The sequence below is a fragment of the Gymnodraco acuticeps genome, unplaced genomic scaffold (assembly GCF_902827175.1).
Source record: "Gymnodraco acuticeps unplaced genomic scaffold, fGymAcu1.1, whole genome shotgun sequence".
Classification (NCBI taxonomy): domain Eukaryota; kingdom Metazoa; phylum Chordata; class Actinopteri; order Perciformes; family Bathydraconidae; genus Gymnodraco; species Gymnodraco acuticeps.
This window is the reverse complement of record NW_022990295.1, coordinates 1,253,615-1,270,780: the sequence shown is the minus strand read 5'-3', so window position 1 is coordinate 1,270,780 and position 17,166 is coordinate 1,253,615. Positions and strand designations below refer to the sequence as shown.

General features: G+C 40.0%; 1 protein-coding gene across 1 annotated transcript in view; it reads left to right on the top strand.

Annotated features, from left to right (window-relative positions):
• Positions 1-16,221, top strand: part of LOC117550138 (S100P-binding protein-like) — a 31,352-nt gene extending 15,131 nt beyond the window's left edge. The window contains exons 4-6 of the mRNA XM_034222477.1: positions 13,935-14,035; positions 14,996-15,095; positions 15,206-16,221. Of these exons, the coding sequence (XP_034078368.1) occupies positions 13,935-14,035; positions 14,996-15,095; positions 15,206-15,335 (331 nt within the window). The 3' untranslated portion in view covers positions 15,336-16,221. The remainder of the gene's footprint in view (positions 1-13,934; positions 14,036-14,995; positions 15,096-15,205) is intronic.
• Positions 16,222-17,166: the final 945 nt, after the last annotated feature.

The following is a 17,166-nucleotide window of genomic DNA, read 5'->3' as shown; positions in this document are numbered from 1 at the left end:
GAAAGGGCAGATCTGCTGGCACTAACAATGTCTCCTGCTGTGGAGAACACCCTCTCGCTAGGGACAGAGGTAGCAGACACAGCCAGGTAGCGCTTTGCTAACATGGCAACATAAGGATATTTGGCGTTTGTAATAGCTTTGGCTCGGTCTGAACTTTTTGCGAGTGGTGGAGGCTTAAATGCTAGTGGGAGTTGGGTTTGCACTTCAGTCTTTTGGTACCGGTGATATTCACGTATTTTCAAATGAGTGTGCAAGTTTGATGTATTGCCAGCCGCGTAACCAATTTTAGTTGAACAATGCCGACAAACAGCTTTGGTTCGGTCCACCTGTCTTTGTCCGTCATCCTTGTACGTAACTGCGAAACCAAAATGTTCCCAAACCGGAGACTTCAATGATGCTGGAGGATTTTCGAGCTCAACTTTATCTGCGTTCGCCATTTCGCCAGTTCCTCAAATTACTGACTACATTTGAACGCATCCCTCTGACCAGCTCTCATAGTATGCCTCTCGTCCAATGAAATGACTTGCTCGCTCTATGACGCGTTGAACACAATGTGAGCAAATTACTCTGAATGCTGCGACGCAGCACCTGAGATTACTTCCAAGAAGTTGTTCATGTTCTCAATTTTTTACGTTTAACGTTATATTCGTTCGGTACACTTCGGTACACACGTGTACCGAACCGAAGGGCCCGTACCGAAATTATTCGGTACGGGCCCTTCGGTTCGGTACGTGTACCGTTACACCCCTAATAAGCACACACTGTCTCACAAGCAAAAAAAAAAACCTCCTTAAAATAGCAGTCAAGTGTACAGTCCATACAAAGACCCAGATGCCTCAACAGGCCATATCCAAATCTGTATTGCAAGGAACACCAACATGTTTGCATTGTCGGGCAAATTCATCTTTGATTGTAAACTGTCGGGAAGGTGGGGGCTCTCCATCTCCAGCTGCCGTGTTTGCTACCAGCTGGGAAAACGGAATGGGTAGGTTGTGTTTCAGATGCAGTTTAAGGTTGGTCGTATTGCTAGCTTTTGTTGCTACCTTTTTAAAACAAATGCGACACACCGCCCGGCTCATTCAAGTCCGTAGGTTCGCCTCGTTGATTTGGCTTAAATCCAAAATATTCCCACACCGGAGATGTGATATTAGGTTTTGTAACCAATTCCATTTAACTTCAAATTCCCCTCGAGTAAGTCACACGTTGTCTCCTGCTTGTCTCTATATTATTAACAGGGCTGCACATAACTGGTGCGCATGCGCACCTCCGCCAAAAAAAGAGCACCGTGTCATTTAAAAAAAGGCGCATTTGCGTACCAACATTAAAAGAGAGAGAAAAGAGAAGAGGGAGAGAAATATATTTGCGATTTGCATATGAATCTATGATATGAACTCAGGACCGGCCCGTAGCATTGGCGTAATAGATGTTCGCCTAGGGCGCCAGATCTGGGGAGGCGCTGCGCTGGCAGCTCTGGGAGGGAAAAAAACATTTTTGACCGTTGGTGCTCATCCTAATTTTTGGCCTTGATGTAACGATATTCACAATTAAGTAAATGTAACACCCTTTTCACCCCGGTTACACGTTTCATTTGCCCTGTATGATGGGCGCTGTAAGTGATGAAAATGGGGGATGTTGGCTTATCTGGCGCCCGCAGCTCACAGCCAAAATGCGAGTGAGCGAGGGAGGGTGCACCGGTACCGGATCAACTGGTTTACAGAGGTGGGGGGCGTGGCCTTCGACTGAAATACACATTTCGATCGCTTCTTCTGTCGTTTACATAAATCTTTTGGTATATTTGGCTCGGTTGGAAGACTTTGATGCACATTCAGTACCAGTGTGTGAGGTTGTGGTTACGATGGAGATATCCGGACGTGACTACAAAAAGAAAAACGAGTTGACTGGGGATGTCTGTTCAAAACGTTGCAAACTCCAATAAATCATTTAAACCAGCTATTGTGGCCAGACTTATTACTGAATATCGTTCTTAATGTGATACCAAGTCCATCTGAGACCAGTGTACACCTTCAGACAGCCTCCAAGTGAAGCACACGTTGTTTACTCAGTTTGAAAGCAGCGTGGAGAAGTCTTCAGCTGTGGTAATCCGCTCGAATAAATCCTTAAAACCAGCTATTGTTGCCCGGTTTATCACTGAATATCGTTCCTAATGTGATACTAAGTCCATCTGAGACCTGTGTACACCTTCAGACAGCCTCCAAGTGAAGCACACGTTGTTTACTCAGAGTTTGAAAGCAGCGTGGAGAAGTCTTCAGCTGTGAACTGTAAACTGTGATCCTCTCAGGTAAACATCCGCCCAGGGAAAAATGGGACCCGCCCAGTTTAAACTGTGTTACGACTTCTGTGGCTATCTACCAGCGATCATGTTTAATATGAAAGACTACACACACATTTATCCCTTTATATCAGGGCTTCTCAAAGTTTTGATGAGTGAGGGCCAATTTAGGTACCCAATATTGGATTGAGGGCCGCCCAAGAAAAAACGGAACACAAAACAAATCCTTTCTTTATTGTACTAACCAATTACCGCAACTCGCGAGATGCCTAGTTGCCATGCAACCAGTAGTCTAGCAAACTTTCCACAAGCTGTCATTCATAATTTAGGAATGACAACCCAGGGGGCGCAGTTTTACCATTCTTAACCCTCTGGAGTCTAAGGGTATTTTCTCGCTTTTTAGATGTTTTTTTAAATCACCTTTTTAAATGTATTTCTTCTAACATAATAATAATAATATATTTTATTTCTATAGCGCTTTTCTTGAACCCAAAGACGCTAAAACAAACATGGCACCCCATGTGTTAAATATCAAAATGTTCAGGACAATCTCTGGTCTTGCTATATATGCATATTGCTCACCTTAGAGCACTGTTTGATGAGATAAGTAGCTTAAAATGTGAAATCCGATTTTTGGAAAATCTTCAAAACACAAATTTACTCATGTGATCGAATTGTTTTGGTGTTTTAGATTTGGTTACCAAAGTCCTAGGATCACAAAAGCAGTGAAATATTTGAATTACACTATATAAATGTGTTATTCATGTCTAAAATGAAAAACATTAAATTAAAATTGAGTGAAATAGGTGTTTATCACTCTACTTTCACCACAGCAGGGACTGAGATACATCAGGACTGAATAATGACTTCATATTACATACCAAGGTTCATCTGATGTGTACAAATACAAATTGAGCATTCAACCTTTTTTTTTCAACCAACAATTTATTATAAATGTGTTTTTTTCAACCAACTATTTATATAAATATAAGAAACAGGAAAATCTCACTATTTACAATATTGAACATCAGAACTTTCAACCAACTATTCATTATAAATGTCAAGACAGTGTCAAGGTCTTTGTCTGTCTTCCAAGACCGTGGGTCTGGCTGCTGTGAAGATGGGGGTGATGGTGCATGGGCTGCTGTGTAGGTGGGGTGTACAAGTGCTATACGAGACCTCCACGAGACCTCCTTGCTGGCTGGGTTGAAGGTGATGGCTGTGGTGGAGCCTTTGTGCTGAGGTGTATCTTGACCTGGTGGCAGCCGCAGATGGAGGTGGAGGCAGCTGTAGTGATGATGGTCTGCTGGTCCTTGGTGGTGATGGCTCTGGTGAAGGCCCTTGAGCCACAGTAGATCTTGACCTGGGGGCCGGCACAGATGGATGTTGTGGCTGCTGGATAAACGCCGCCTGTGTAGGACAATTACAACTAATTGCATTGAAATAAAGTTCAAGTAAAATGTTGCTCAAGCACAAATAACAATGCACACATAAAAATAAAGTTTGGGAGGTTACAGAAGGAGTCTCTCTCTCACACACACACACACACACACACACACACACACACACACACTTATTTCAAGTTACTTTACATTCAGTATAAAATCACAGACACACATATACATAGGCTACATCTGATTACAAAGTCTCATCTGTACAGGATGGTAAAATAATAACAGGCACACATATAAATAAATCTATGACAAAGTCTCATCTGTACAGAACAGTATGATAAAATAATCGATGGCAAAAACATGTCACTGTAAATGTCTCCGTTGTGGGACGAATAAATGATTAGTTTAATCATCTACACATGTAATCTCACTTTTACACACCAAAATAACGTTAACACAGAGTAAACGTTTGCTAATGGAGAGTCTATTTTGTCCCAATAAAAAGTTCATGACTATCGATTAAAAAATATATATCAATAAACCTATTGTTCATTTTCGCGGTATTCTCCACACATTGCCAGTACACTATTACTGTAATATTTACACTTACCCATGTCCAAATGGATCCTTGTTGTTGTCTTTGTATTCTTCTTCTTCAGAAGAGTGGAAGACTTCAGGTTCTGAGGCTCTATCTTCACTGCTGCTAGCGAAAAAAATCTCTAGCAAAGTCGGCAACTGTAAAGTTTTTTTTTTAAGACATTTTCTCTGTCTCTCTCTCTCTCTCCCCTCACAGACGTAAACTGATGGGAGACACGTGGTTTATGTTTTGTTTACTTGGTGGGTAGGTCCTTAGGCAAGGCAAGTTTATTTATATAGCACTTTTCAACACAAGGCAATTCAAAGTGCTTTACAAAAAATGAAAGAGATTAAGAAAATGGCATTTAAAATCAGTCATTAAAAAGAAAAGCTAATAAAATAAACATTAAAAGAAAAAATACACGGATAAAAGTTACAGTGCTGTCAATTAAACATTAAAAGAAAAAAGTACATGGATAAAAGTTACAGTGCAGTCTAAGATATGAATAGTTCAAATAAAAGCAGCGACAAAAAGAAAAGTCTTCAGCCTGGATTTAAAAGTAGTCAGAGTTGCAGCGGACCTGCAGGTTTCTGGGAGTTTGTTCCAGATATTTGGAGCATAATAACTGAACGCTGCTTCTCCATGTTTAGTTCTGACTCTGGGGACAGAAAGCTGACCAGTCCCTGAAGACCTGAGAGATCTGGATGGTTCATAATTTAGCAGGAGGTCAGAAATGTATTTTGGGCCTAAACCATTCAGTGCTTTATAAACCAGCAGCAGTATTTTGAAATCTATTCTTTGACACACAGGAAGCCAGTGTAAAGACTTCAGAACTGGAGTGATGTGATCCACTTTCTTAGTGTTAGTGAGGACTCGAGCAGCAGCGTTCTGAATTAGCTGCAGCTTCCTAATAGATTTTTTAGTGAGACCTGTGAAGACACTTAGACCTTAGTGATTTCTCGATGTCCATTGGTCATTTCAGATCATGATGGCTGCCGGCCGAGATGTCCTTGACGGACACACAAATCCACCAATCCCACACAGTGTAAAGTCAAGCTGCTTTGAGCGGCCATATTGGCTGCTGTGCCCTGGTTACAGTCTCACAGGAGATACCGCTGGAAAGCTACTCATTCTAATTCTTACTAGATACAACCATGGAGGATTAAAATATAACGCATGCATTTCAGCGTGTCACATTAACTATCGCGGGCCGCCAGAAACATTTCCGAGGGCCGTCATTGGCCCGCGGGCCGCACTTTGAGAACCCCTGCTTTATATAAACAGTATTCTGCAGCACTCATCCAGATAAGATGTGACTGTTAACTCGTTTTGCAAAGATAGCAGCAGAAATGTCATTGCTGCATGTGCAGGTAGACTTTAAAATGCTGATGGGTCATTAATGTTGGTCTCGGCAAACAATATTAGGAATCCTCTATTCAAACATAATAATTTTAGTGTGCATCGACATGAAAATAACAAAAAAGTTCATGCTGGACTCAAACCCGAGTCCCAACAGCAAAAATCACGCAAGTCCTGCGCGTTATGAGTGCACCACAAATCAACATGACACCTTATTGAGAATCATAAATTAAATAAGTGTGTTCAAAACACTCACGTCAATTACATTACATGACATTCCCTTTACCTGACGCTTTTATCCAAATGTCTACTATAATATGTATATTATAAGTGTAGATACATTCGCTCTCATTATAAATGATGGTCGGGTTGCATCTTTCTGGAACTTTTTAACAAGGTTCATCCAAGACATTAAAGTGTGGTGGTGTAAGACTTTGTGTAGATCTGTGGCGCACCAGTAACGCGCATGGCCCGAGTGATTTTTGCTGTTGGGACTCGGGTTTGAGTCCAGCATGAACTTTTTTGTTATTTTCATGTCGATGCACACTGAATATTATGTTTGAATAGAGGATTCCTAATATTGTTTGCCGAGACCAACATTAATGACCCATCAGCATTTTAAAGTCTAAGTACCTGCACATGCAGCAATGACATTTCTGCTGCTATCTTTGCAAAACGAGTTAACAGTCACATCTTATCTGGATGAGTGCTGCAGAATACTGTTTATATAAAGGATAAATGTGTGTGTAGTCTTTCATATTAAACATGATCGCTGGTAGATAACCACAGAAGTCGTAACACAGTTTAAACTGGGCGGGTCCCATTTTTCCCTGGGCGGATGTTTACCTGAGGATCACAGTTTACAGTTCACAGCTGAAGACTTCTCCACGCTGCTTTCAAACTCTGAGTAAACAACGTGTGCTTCACTTGGAGGCTGTCTGAAGGTGTACACAGGTCTCAGATGGACTTAGTATCACATTAGGAACGATATTCAGTGATAAACCGGGCAACAATAGCTGGTTTTAAGGATTTATTCGAGCGGATTACCACAGCTGAAGACTTCTCCACGCTGCTTTCAAACTGTGAGTAAACAACGTGTGCTTCACTTGGAGGCTGTCTGAAGGTGTACACAGGTCTCAGATGGACTTGGCATCACATTAAGAACGATATTCAGTAATAAGTCTGGCAACAATAGCTGGTTTAAATGATTTATTGGAGCTTGCAACGTTTTGAACAGACATCCCCAGTCAACTCGTTTTTCTTTTTGTAGTCCTCGCTGTTCGCGTCCGGATATCGCCATCGTAACCACAACCTCACACACTGGTACTGAATGTGCATCAAAGTCTTCCTACCGAGCCAAATATACCAAAAGATTTATGTAAACGACAGAAGAAGCGATCGAAATGTGTATTTCAGTCGAAGGCCACGCCCCCCACCTCTGTAAACCAGTTGATCGGGGAACCAGTTAATCCGGAACACCGGCCGGCGCTGTTGTTATTAGAATCTAGTGCTAGCTGCTTTAACGGATATAAGAAGATGTTTCTACAATAATGTGGAGGGAGAGTCCTCTCCAGTCAAACTGAGAGGCTGATAACTACAGCTCAGTGAGGTAAGGACTCTGAGTGTTTAGATAGTTCACTTTAGTCTAAGATCAAACGGTTGGGTCACAATTTATGTAAACACATATTTCCAAGGCACTCCTTTATAATTATTGGGATAAACAGGTTTGAAATCATTCATTCCAATGCATACTATAGGACAGTAACCAAAAATATCCTTTAAAACTGGAGAGATAAAAAAAAAAGCATAAATAAATAGATATTAAGGTAAAATAAGATATGAATGAACAACACAAATAAAATAAGTTACATTAATTTGTTATTGGCTATGGTAGGTTATTGGTTATGTTCACATACTTATTTGATTACATCCACTTGTCTAAGATGACAACACAGACTTTCGACCCAAAACCAGCAGCTAATCGCAGACTCAACCAGAGAGAAAGTATCAGCTAAAGTATCATCATCAGCTACCATGTCTGACAGAGAGGAAGACAGTGAGGAGAACAGTCAGGAGGGTAGTGATGACAGCTTGTAGGATTACTGGTCGTGCTAATGTTGTTTTGTTTTCACCTCTGCATGTGTGTTCAGTGCCGTGTGTCTGGCAAATAAAGTCAAGACCCCCTCAAAAGTTACAGTTTATTTCATTTTAAGGATGAGCACCAAGCAACATCTCCAGGTGCTCCTTTGAAAACCAGGGCAAAAAAGTAATGTGCACCCCTGATTATTAATTTGGCTGCTGCACGCGGAGTTTCCTGACTTGGCTGTGTGTAAGCCCCCCGCCCCTCACAGCGCGCCGGGCAAACTTTCTGGTCACATTCTTATGTAAACAAACACGCATGTAAACGGCAATTTATCGAGCTCAGAAAAGTTATTGAGTCCATTTTTATTTATCGTACGATAAGTCAATTTATTGATTATCGCGACAGGCCTAGCCCCAGTCTGAGGTCCAGAGCGCTCTGCAGACAGTTTTCATCAAGGATCTCCCTGTACATTGCTGCATTCATCTTTCCCTTGATCCTGACTAGTCTCCAAGTTCCTGCCGCTGAAAAACTTCCCCACAGCATGATTCTGCACCACCATGCTTCACTGAAGGGATGGTGTTGGCCAGGTGATGAGCGGTGCCTGGGTTCCGCCAGACATGATGCTTGGCATTCAGGCCAAAGAGATCCATTTTGGTTTCATCAAACCAGATAATTTGGTTTCTCATGGTCTGAGAGTACTCTAGGTGCTCCATGGGGGCTTTCATGTGCCTTTGGCTTCCTTCTGGCCACTCTACCATAAAGGCACTGGAGCTCTATCAGAGTGATCACTGGGTTCTTGGCCACCTCTCTGACTAAGGTCCTTCTCCCCCGATGTTCAGTTTTGGCAGCAAGCTCTAGGAAGAGCCCTGGTGGTTTCAAACATCTTCCATTTGCAAATAATGGACCACTGTGCTCGTTGGGACCTTCCATGCTGCAGACATTTTTCTGTACCCTTCCCCAGATCTGTGCCTTAATACAACCCTGTCTCTGAGGTCTACAGTCAATTCCTTGGACCTCATGATTTGGTTTGTGCTCTGATGTGCACTGTCAACTGTGGGACCTCATATAGACAGGTGTGTTCCTTTCCAAGTCATGTCCAATCAATTGAATTTACCACAGGTGGACTCCATCAAGTTATAGAAACATTTCAAGGATGATCAGTGGAAACGGGATGCACTTGAGCTCAATGTTCAGTGTCATAGCAAAGGGTGTGAATATTTATGTACATGTGATATTTAATTAAATTATTTTTAACACGTTTTCAAAAGATTCTTTAAAAACGTTTTTGTTTTGTCATTATGGGGTATTGTGTGTGGGATATTGAGAACAAAAATGAATTTAATCCATTTAGAATAAGGCTGTAACATAACCAAATGAAACAAAGGAAATGGAATTTAAGAGCAGCAAAAATAAAAATAAACCCTATTATTTTGGGTATCAAATGTTGTTATGAGCATACTCTGATACATATGTAATCCATAGTTGACCATTTATTGACATTTGGAGAAATAAATAAAACTTTAAAAAAGTGAAATGATTGGCTGTCTGCCATTAAGCCGTCACCCTCCATGTCTTCAGGTGGTGGTGTGGGCTAGGGCTGTCCCGAATACCATTTTTCGGGCTCCGGATATTCGGTAGTAATCAACAGCGAATATTCGGTGTGGAGAGATCTTTTTTTTTTTTTTTATAAAACAGTTTTTTTTCAAAAAAAATTCATAGACACCTGACAACACGCTGTTAAGCAGAAGCGCAGAACGAGCATACTATTACGATTAGAGATGTCCCGATCCGATCACGTGATCGGGGATCGGAGCCGATCACGTGATTTTTAAAAGATCGGAATCAGGAGAAAAAGATCGTGGATCTGGAATCCTTAAAACAATTATTTTATTTAATGTTACAAAACAAAAATGACCATGTTCACGTCTTAAAGTCATCCTGAGGCCTTAGTTTTAGTTTAAAATGACACAACATCATGTATGTGTTGCTTCTTTTGGGCTTGTTTTCATAGACCTGGTTGCTTATTTCTCTCAAATCTGGCAACAGAGTGGGCGCAGTGTCTAATAGTAGCATTAAGCTAACGAGAGGCTACGTTTAGCTGGTGACTCGGGAGTCGGGACAGAGAAAATCTCAGGAGTTTGGAAGTATTATAAAATTGAAAGCAAAGGCAGTGTAACAGCCAGATGCAATGTTTGCAAGAAGGAGGTTCCGCTGGTGGAAAGAATAGAGCTAAGTTCAACACGACCAATCTAATACGATTGTTTTTTTTTGTTTTTTTTCCCCCGTTTTTTTTTCAAATTGAATTTATTGAAATCTCCAATATCAACGTAAGAGCTTGTGCCTCTTCGGGGGGTGCTAACACTTAACCATAAACGTTATCGTTTACTTTCTCCGTCTTTATATGTAGATATTACTTTTCTCCGTTAATCTCCGTCACGTTGTTTCCAAAGCAACAACAACTTCCTGTCAACAGCGCTACCTCTCCTTCAAAATAAAAGCATGTCCATAAATAGGAAGCCAAGCCAAATTACACTTAAGACACATACAACTGCAATGAAAGTAACAAACACAATGCGATATCCTTTTCAATTTCAAAGAACACAAATTGGGTTACATTAACAAATAACTATAAAACAACAATACTGTAGAATAACAAAAAGAAGTGGTTTGCTGCTGATTACTATTGAATTGTGTTACTCCAGTAAGATGGAAATATAATACTTTGTTTATTCATGTTATGTTAAGCTGCTGTTGTTAATTGCATTAATACTAGACTAGTTAGTCTTAAGGCTAGAATTCTGCACTAAGCCACATTTTTAATTTATTATTTGTGACTGAATGTGAACTTGTGAAGCTAGTCAAGCTACCTCTTTCCAGTAGAGTTATTTTTGTTTTGTTACTGCACTATCTGCACTCAATTTGTTTACATGGTTATTTTGTGGTGGACCACTGATAAGCTTTATTTTGTTTTGATCCAATGCTGCACAACTGAACTGATCCAATGCTGCTGTGAAAAAAAGAAGCTATATCCATGTTGGATAGAATGGATAGTTGGGTACTGTCATTTAAATAAAAAAAATAACCTTAAGGGACAACTTTTTTTCTCTTAATGCATTGCATAAAGATCGGATCGGGAAAAATCGGTATCGGCAGATTGTCAAAATCAAATGATCGGAATCGGATCGGGAGCAAAAAAAGGTGATCGGGACATCCCTAATTACGATTTATATTTATTTATTGTCTCAGTACTCGCATACATTAAAACTAAATGTGTCCTCTGCATTTAACCCAGCCGCAGTGCAGCGCCCGGGGACCAAATCTGGTTCCAAATTCCGTCTATAACGTTTTACAACCTGAAGATACAAAACACATATTTCTGTTATAACAACAATACTTTTAATAACATATCCGTAACAGTAGGCCTAACAGTGTAGTACTTGTTACCGATACAGTAAACAGTATTTAAATAAATGAAGAACGACAAATAAATGAACGAACGAACTGTATGCCAATAATTGCCTTAGCCCCAGATGTTCCCACATTGCTCCTATTATTTTCACTATTCGGATACAATTGAAAAACTAATATAAAAAAACAATTCGGGTGCTTGCTTGCAACTATTTTCCAAGCAAAGTAAGTGCACGATTTTATCATATGTAACGTTACTGTTTAAACGACGGATAAAGCAGCTTCATCATGGCAACTTGACAACAGCTAAGCTAAGCTAGGCTAGTATTTACAGCATCCGGTGACTTTTCAGAGTTGTTGTGCCACCGTGGTAGGCCAGTTTCTTGTCGCATATTTGGCACACTGCCTTCTTCTTACCGTCGTCCAATTTAAAATGGTCCCACACAGCTGAAGTCTTCGGCATTTTGTGTTCAGGTGTGTGAAACGAGGTGAAGCGTGCCGTTTGCGTTCGTGACTGAGTGAAAGCGATGTCAGGAGCACAGGCTGATATTGTATATATTTCCGCATTTTAACAGTACAATTCAAAAGTATAAATATAGTATAAGAATATAGCTATTCGCCTTTATTGATAGCATACATTTAGGGGAAAAAAAATAATTGTTTGAAATAATGAAATAGAAACCCGAATAGTTGGCCAACGAACGAATATTCGAATAGCCGAATATTCGGGTACAGCCCTAGTGTGGGCACACCATGGTACATCACAATATTTCCAGAGCACAGCTGACCATAGTGTTGTGTCAATAATAAAAGTATCTCTATATCGATATGAAACAATACCAAAGCACAAACATTAAACACCTGTGAAATTAATGGAATACGAGAAGACACAATGTCAAATTATTTTATATAAATTTTTTAATTGGTCAAAAACAACGACAAAATAAAACGACATTTAAATTCAATTGAAATGCTAGGCAGGAGGGAATGTGTAAAGAGGCCACAACACAGAATTGAAGTACTGTATGAGTTAAAGGTGGGGTATGTAATTTATTTAAGAAACACTTTTTGTTATATTCCACGGAATGCTCTTAACATCCCGATGGCAATGAATATATTAAATGCTTTGACAAAAAATCCATTAAAAAATGTCATCTGTGGAAGCCGTAGTACTGTAAAAAGCACGACCAATCATTTTAGCCGGCCTGACTAAAATGATTGGAGGTAATAATATGGGGGTTATTCCCTATCTTTATTCAAGAGCGTGGTATTTAAATTTGAGAGCATACCTTATGTATTTATTTCCCTCAACCCCTGTCCTCGCACTCAAATAGTGCCTGCTTGCACTTAGATTTGCTCTGCTTCTGCTCAAACTGTACGCTTGCACTCAGATATATTGCTGCTTACAGATTTTTTATGCTCTCAGATTTATTCTGTGCGCGCTCGAAACTTTTGTGCAACAATCCTGTCAAAATCCTCAACCAATAGGAGGCCAGGTGTCCTTGCGGGTGCGTTCGCTTTACTTATTACAGCGTCCCGTAAGGGCGGTTACTCTTTGGTTTATAAACTCCCGCCCTCCACGGCTTTATAACATAGCATGTACTGCACTTGTTTGATTTACAACTACCTTACATAATAGCTACGTTCAGTGGCGGACTGGGACTAAAAATCAGCCCGGGAATAAAATAAAATCGTCCCTCCGTTGCCTTCTGCACAGAACATAGTGCGAGGTGGTTGCTATGCAACAACAATAACAGATAGCGAATGTCGTCGTTTAGGTGCTTTTTTTTTCTGGAGATATGCACTTCTCAATCCACTCCTCCATAGTAAGGCCACCCCGGAGGTCGAAGTTAACCTTAAATATTTCCATCTTAAGCTTTGTTAGTTAGTTAGTTAGTTTCGTGACGGACGTAATGTAACAGTTGTAACGGTTTTCAGACGCGGAGGGATACTGATTTGTGAAAAGTAACAACAACTATTCCCTGGATATACGCTCATTATATCACGGCTAAGAAACATCAGATTGCTGGATTTGACTTAGCCGTTTTATAAACATATACTACCTGTGCTTAACCACCACCCCCCCCCCCCCCCCCCCCCCCAAAAAAAAAGTTGTAAATCAAACAAGTGCAGTACATGCCATGTTATAAAGCCATGGCGGGCGGGAGTTTATAAACCAAAGAGTAACCGCCCTTACGGGACGCTGTAATAAGTAAAGCGAACGCACCCGCAAGGACACCTGGCCTCCTATTGGTTGAGGGATTTTGACAGGATTGTTGCACAAAAGTTTCGAGCGCGCACAGAATAAATCTGAGAGCATAAAAAATCTGTAAGCAGCAATATATCTGAGTGCAAGCGTACAGTTTGAGCAGAAGCAGAGCAAATCTAAGTGCAAGCAGGCACTATTTGAGTGCGAGGACAGGGTTTGAGGGAAATAAATACATAAAGTATGCTCTCAAATTTAAATACCACGCTCTTGAAATAGGGAATAACCCCCCATAGCCTACCTGCCTGTCAGCCTTCCATCTGTGCACAAACTTATCTCGTGCCCTCATTGGTCATGTGCGCGTTCGTGTGTGTTGGAGGAGGGGCTCTGTAAGGAAGTCTGAAGGAAGAGGCAGATTTTTTTCCGGTTGTGTACTTTCAAATTCTAGCGCACTCGAGCTGTGTGCATAACACTGTTAACTTTGAGATTGTGATTTGGGAAATCGCCGCCAATCATATTTCCATGCTCGCGCCAGGGACGATTACATTACACAAGCGTGTAATACACTGTCGTAATGACCCCACAAATGTTCCTAAATTGAGACTTGTTGTTTGCAGGCCGGTGGTCTTTGTCACGAAGGGGGACTGGGAGCGTGAGAAACGGCTCTATGTCCATTCTGTCACAAGGCACATGAAGGAGCATCCAGGAGCAAATAAAGGTAGACTAAAAATGATGTGTTTTATAGCAAAGCTGTGTTTTTATGCACCATGTAGTGTGAGGTAAGCCCAGAGGTGCATCATTGTCACAAGTAAGTCTCAATTATTTACACTCAAGTCCCATGTCAGGATGAGCAAGTCCTACACTTTGTCATTATGTGCTTTTCACCACATGTAATGAACAACAGAATAATAATATATTACATTTACATCATATTAATAATTTACTAATCAATTTTCTTTCTGCTAGTAACGTTTTTTCTATTTTAAGAAGGAACAGTAAGGTTAGGCTACTGTGACGGTTTAATTCAGAAGGAGTTTAATTAATAAGATCCCTGATGTTAAGTTGACCAGAATGTTTATTCTCACTGTGTACAACATGTTATCAGGGACACCACAATCCATTTTTATTTGTATTTAATGTTGTTCCTAATAATTTCTAATCTCATTCGCACCTACATTTTATATTGTGTTGTTCGAAGCAGTTTTTAATGTTGTTGCTAGTTTTCGCCACAAGGTTGCGCCCCTGAGTAGACAAGAGAATAAGCAGCAGTAGAAGAAGAACGCTTCGGTGGTGGTTAATATGCAAGGATTTTTAATGTAGTAAGTTGAATAAAGCAGCTGAGCAGTGTAAGCAAGAGTATACTGTATGTTCAAAGTTTACTCGTTGTGTATATATATGTATATATATATATATATATATATATATATGTATATATGTATTACTTTGGTAATATATGCTACATGTCAACTTGCCAAAGTTAATAAAGTTTAGGATTGTTGAGTCGGTAAATATATTGTGGCAAACTTATTTTGAATACATTAAAATATCAAGTCAGAAGGCTTAAGGTCAAGTCCCGAGTCATTGGTGTTAAAGTCCAAGTCGAGTTGCAAGTGTTTTGTGATTTTGTCAAGTCGACCTCTGGTAATTTACCTTGCGTCTCTTTGGCACGTTTGTGCAGATGCCATGAGTGAGCTGATGACGCTGATGAACAGTGTGGCTGATCAGTCACCGGGCGCTGACGGCAAACAGTGGCAGCATCCCTCCGATCTGACACGCAGGTACATCATTTTCATTGGGTTTAATAAAGAAATGAAGGGATGTCTGTTCTAATGCTGGCGTTTTTCAGCCACCTTTAAATATGCGGCTCTGGATCTGTGCTTACTTTTAGGAACTACCAAAGAAGGCTTGGAAGAGAGACGCCTAAAATGACCCTACATGAATGGAAAACTGAGACCATTCCAACACGCAAGCGCTTTGCCAAGGTGCCGAAAACATTTAAACGGAGTTCATTTTTGTAAGTTAAGGACTTGTGGAACTCCTAATAATTCAAAAGGCTGGACTTAATTTGTGATTTGTAAATGTGTGTGTTTCTCTCTGCAATGTTTGTCCCTGTTAGAGAAAACTAATGCATGTTTTAAGGGGTTTGATAGTGTGTGAATTATGCTAAGAAACAAGCACCCACTTGTTTCAAGCATCTTAAATAACATTCCTTTTTTACAATATGATAAACTATGCCTGTTTTAATGTGTATATAAGTTCTCTTCTGCTGTTTGAAATGTATTTTGTGTGTGTTAAGAAATATTCCCAGTTCATGTTTACTCTGGATATGATTAAAAACACTCCGGCCCTTATCTGTTCTTGTCTTTTGGGAGACTTGTATATCTCCAAATGTTTCTTCAAATAATTCTGAAAGGGTTTGCAGAATTTAAAGTTTCAATTGAACACATTTCAACCCATTATCAATCTTTGTTCACTTTTTGTACTACTTGTCAAGCCTAGTGTTCAGACTGTAGGGCAACAAGTTGGTTTGAAGTGCAATGCTTTGTAATTAGTGACATGAATGTATCATATTGTCCTGGAAATGTTTACCAAGAGGTTGTATCCAGCTTTGAATAATAAGCTGTATACAATCATGTAAATGAACAATATTGCACATTTGAACAAAAACTGAAGAAATAGTTACAAATATTATATTACTCCTCTTTATGACATAACAGTCAAAATAGCTTTGTATTTCTAATGTTATTCAATACATTTCATTTGGGGGCTGGCACAGATGTTGTGCCAGACACATTTGCATGCTATAAGCAGGAAGTAAGTGTTCATTAAGGGCAGTTCACCCACACCATATAAACATTCATGAGCCATACCCTAAATTGTTATATTAAAAACATTTTCCATTAATAGTGTCCTGACTTTTTTTTCAATATCCCACAGTTCTTTGGGCATTTAAGTACTTTCATTTTATCATTTGCCAATGTAAAACAGTTTGAAACGAGGTCTGTGAATTATTTCAACCCAGAAACCTCACTGGTTGATATTTGGTAACCTGAACAATAAACGAGCAAAATGGAGGCCCTGATCATTGGCTCCAAATCATGCTCCAAGCTTTGCCCGAATGCCAACCAGTTTTTCCACTCTCACATTTGTGAGCCTGTTGCAAACCTTTGTGTGGTCTCAATAGCTATGCAGTGTGCTATGGCATGGATATTCAAGTGTAATATAATTAATAATAATTTAATACAATTTATTTTTTAATCACAATCTAGAATGTGGGAAGGCACCCTTAAGGGCCAGCCGCCATTGTGAAGGCCTCATGACGCACGTGAGCAGCCACACAACAATGTTGGGACACTCCGGACTCCTGAGCCTGATCTCAGCAGAGAAAGAAGCTGTTTGTGTTGATCCCATAGACTGTATAAAGGTTGATCCTCAAGCCCCTCAGTTCTTCTTTGGATGTGTTGGGTTTTGTCAAAACAGAGTGCACCACAAGAAAACAAAGGCAGAAATGGAAGTCACGCATGTCAGCTACCAAATCAAATAATCAATCCAACACTTTGCTCTTGTTTTTATGCATGGGTACAGATAATGTTATTTAGGACTTGAGTGAGATCCAAGTGATTTGTTGTTTTGCTGTTAGGTCTTATTGATTTCAAAGAAATTACAAAATCAGGCACGTTTTATTACACAAGCTGCTGACTTGAAGGTGTATGTACCAGCCTTAAACCATGTCAAATGTTTTCTAAGACAAAACTCATTCTTCTATGTGCTTTCCTTTGGTGGATTGAGATCTTGACAGTTTAAAACTCCTGTTCACATATTTTTACAGCAAAAATTAGCCTGTGTTCT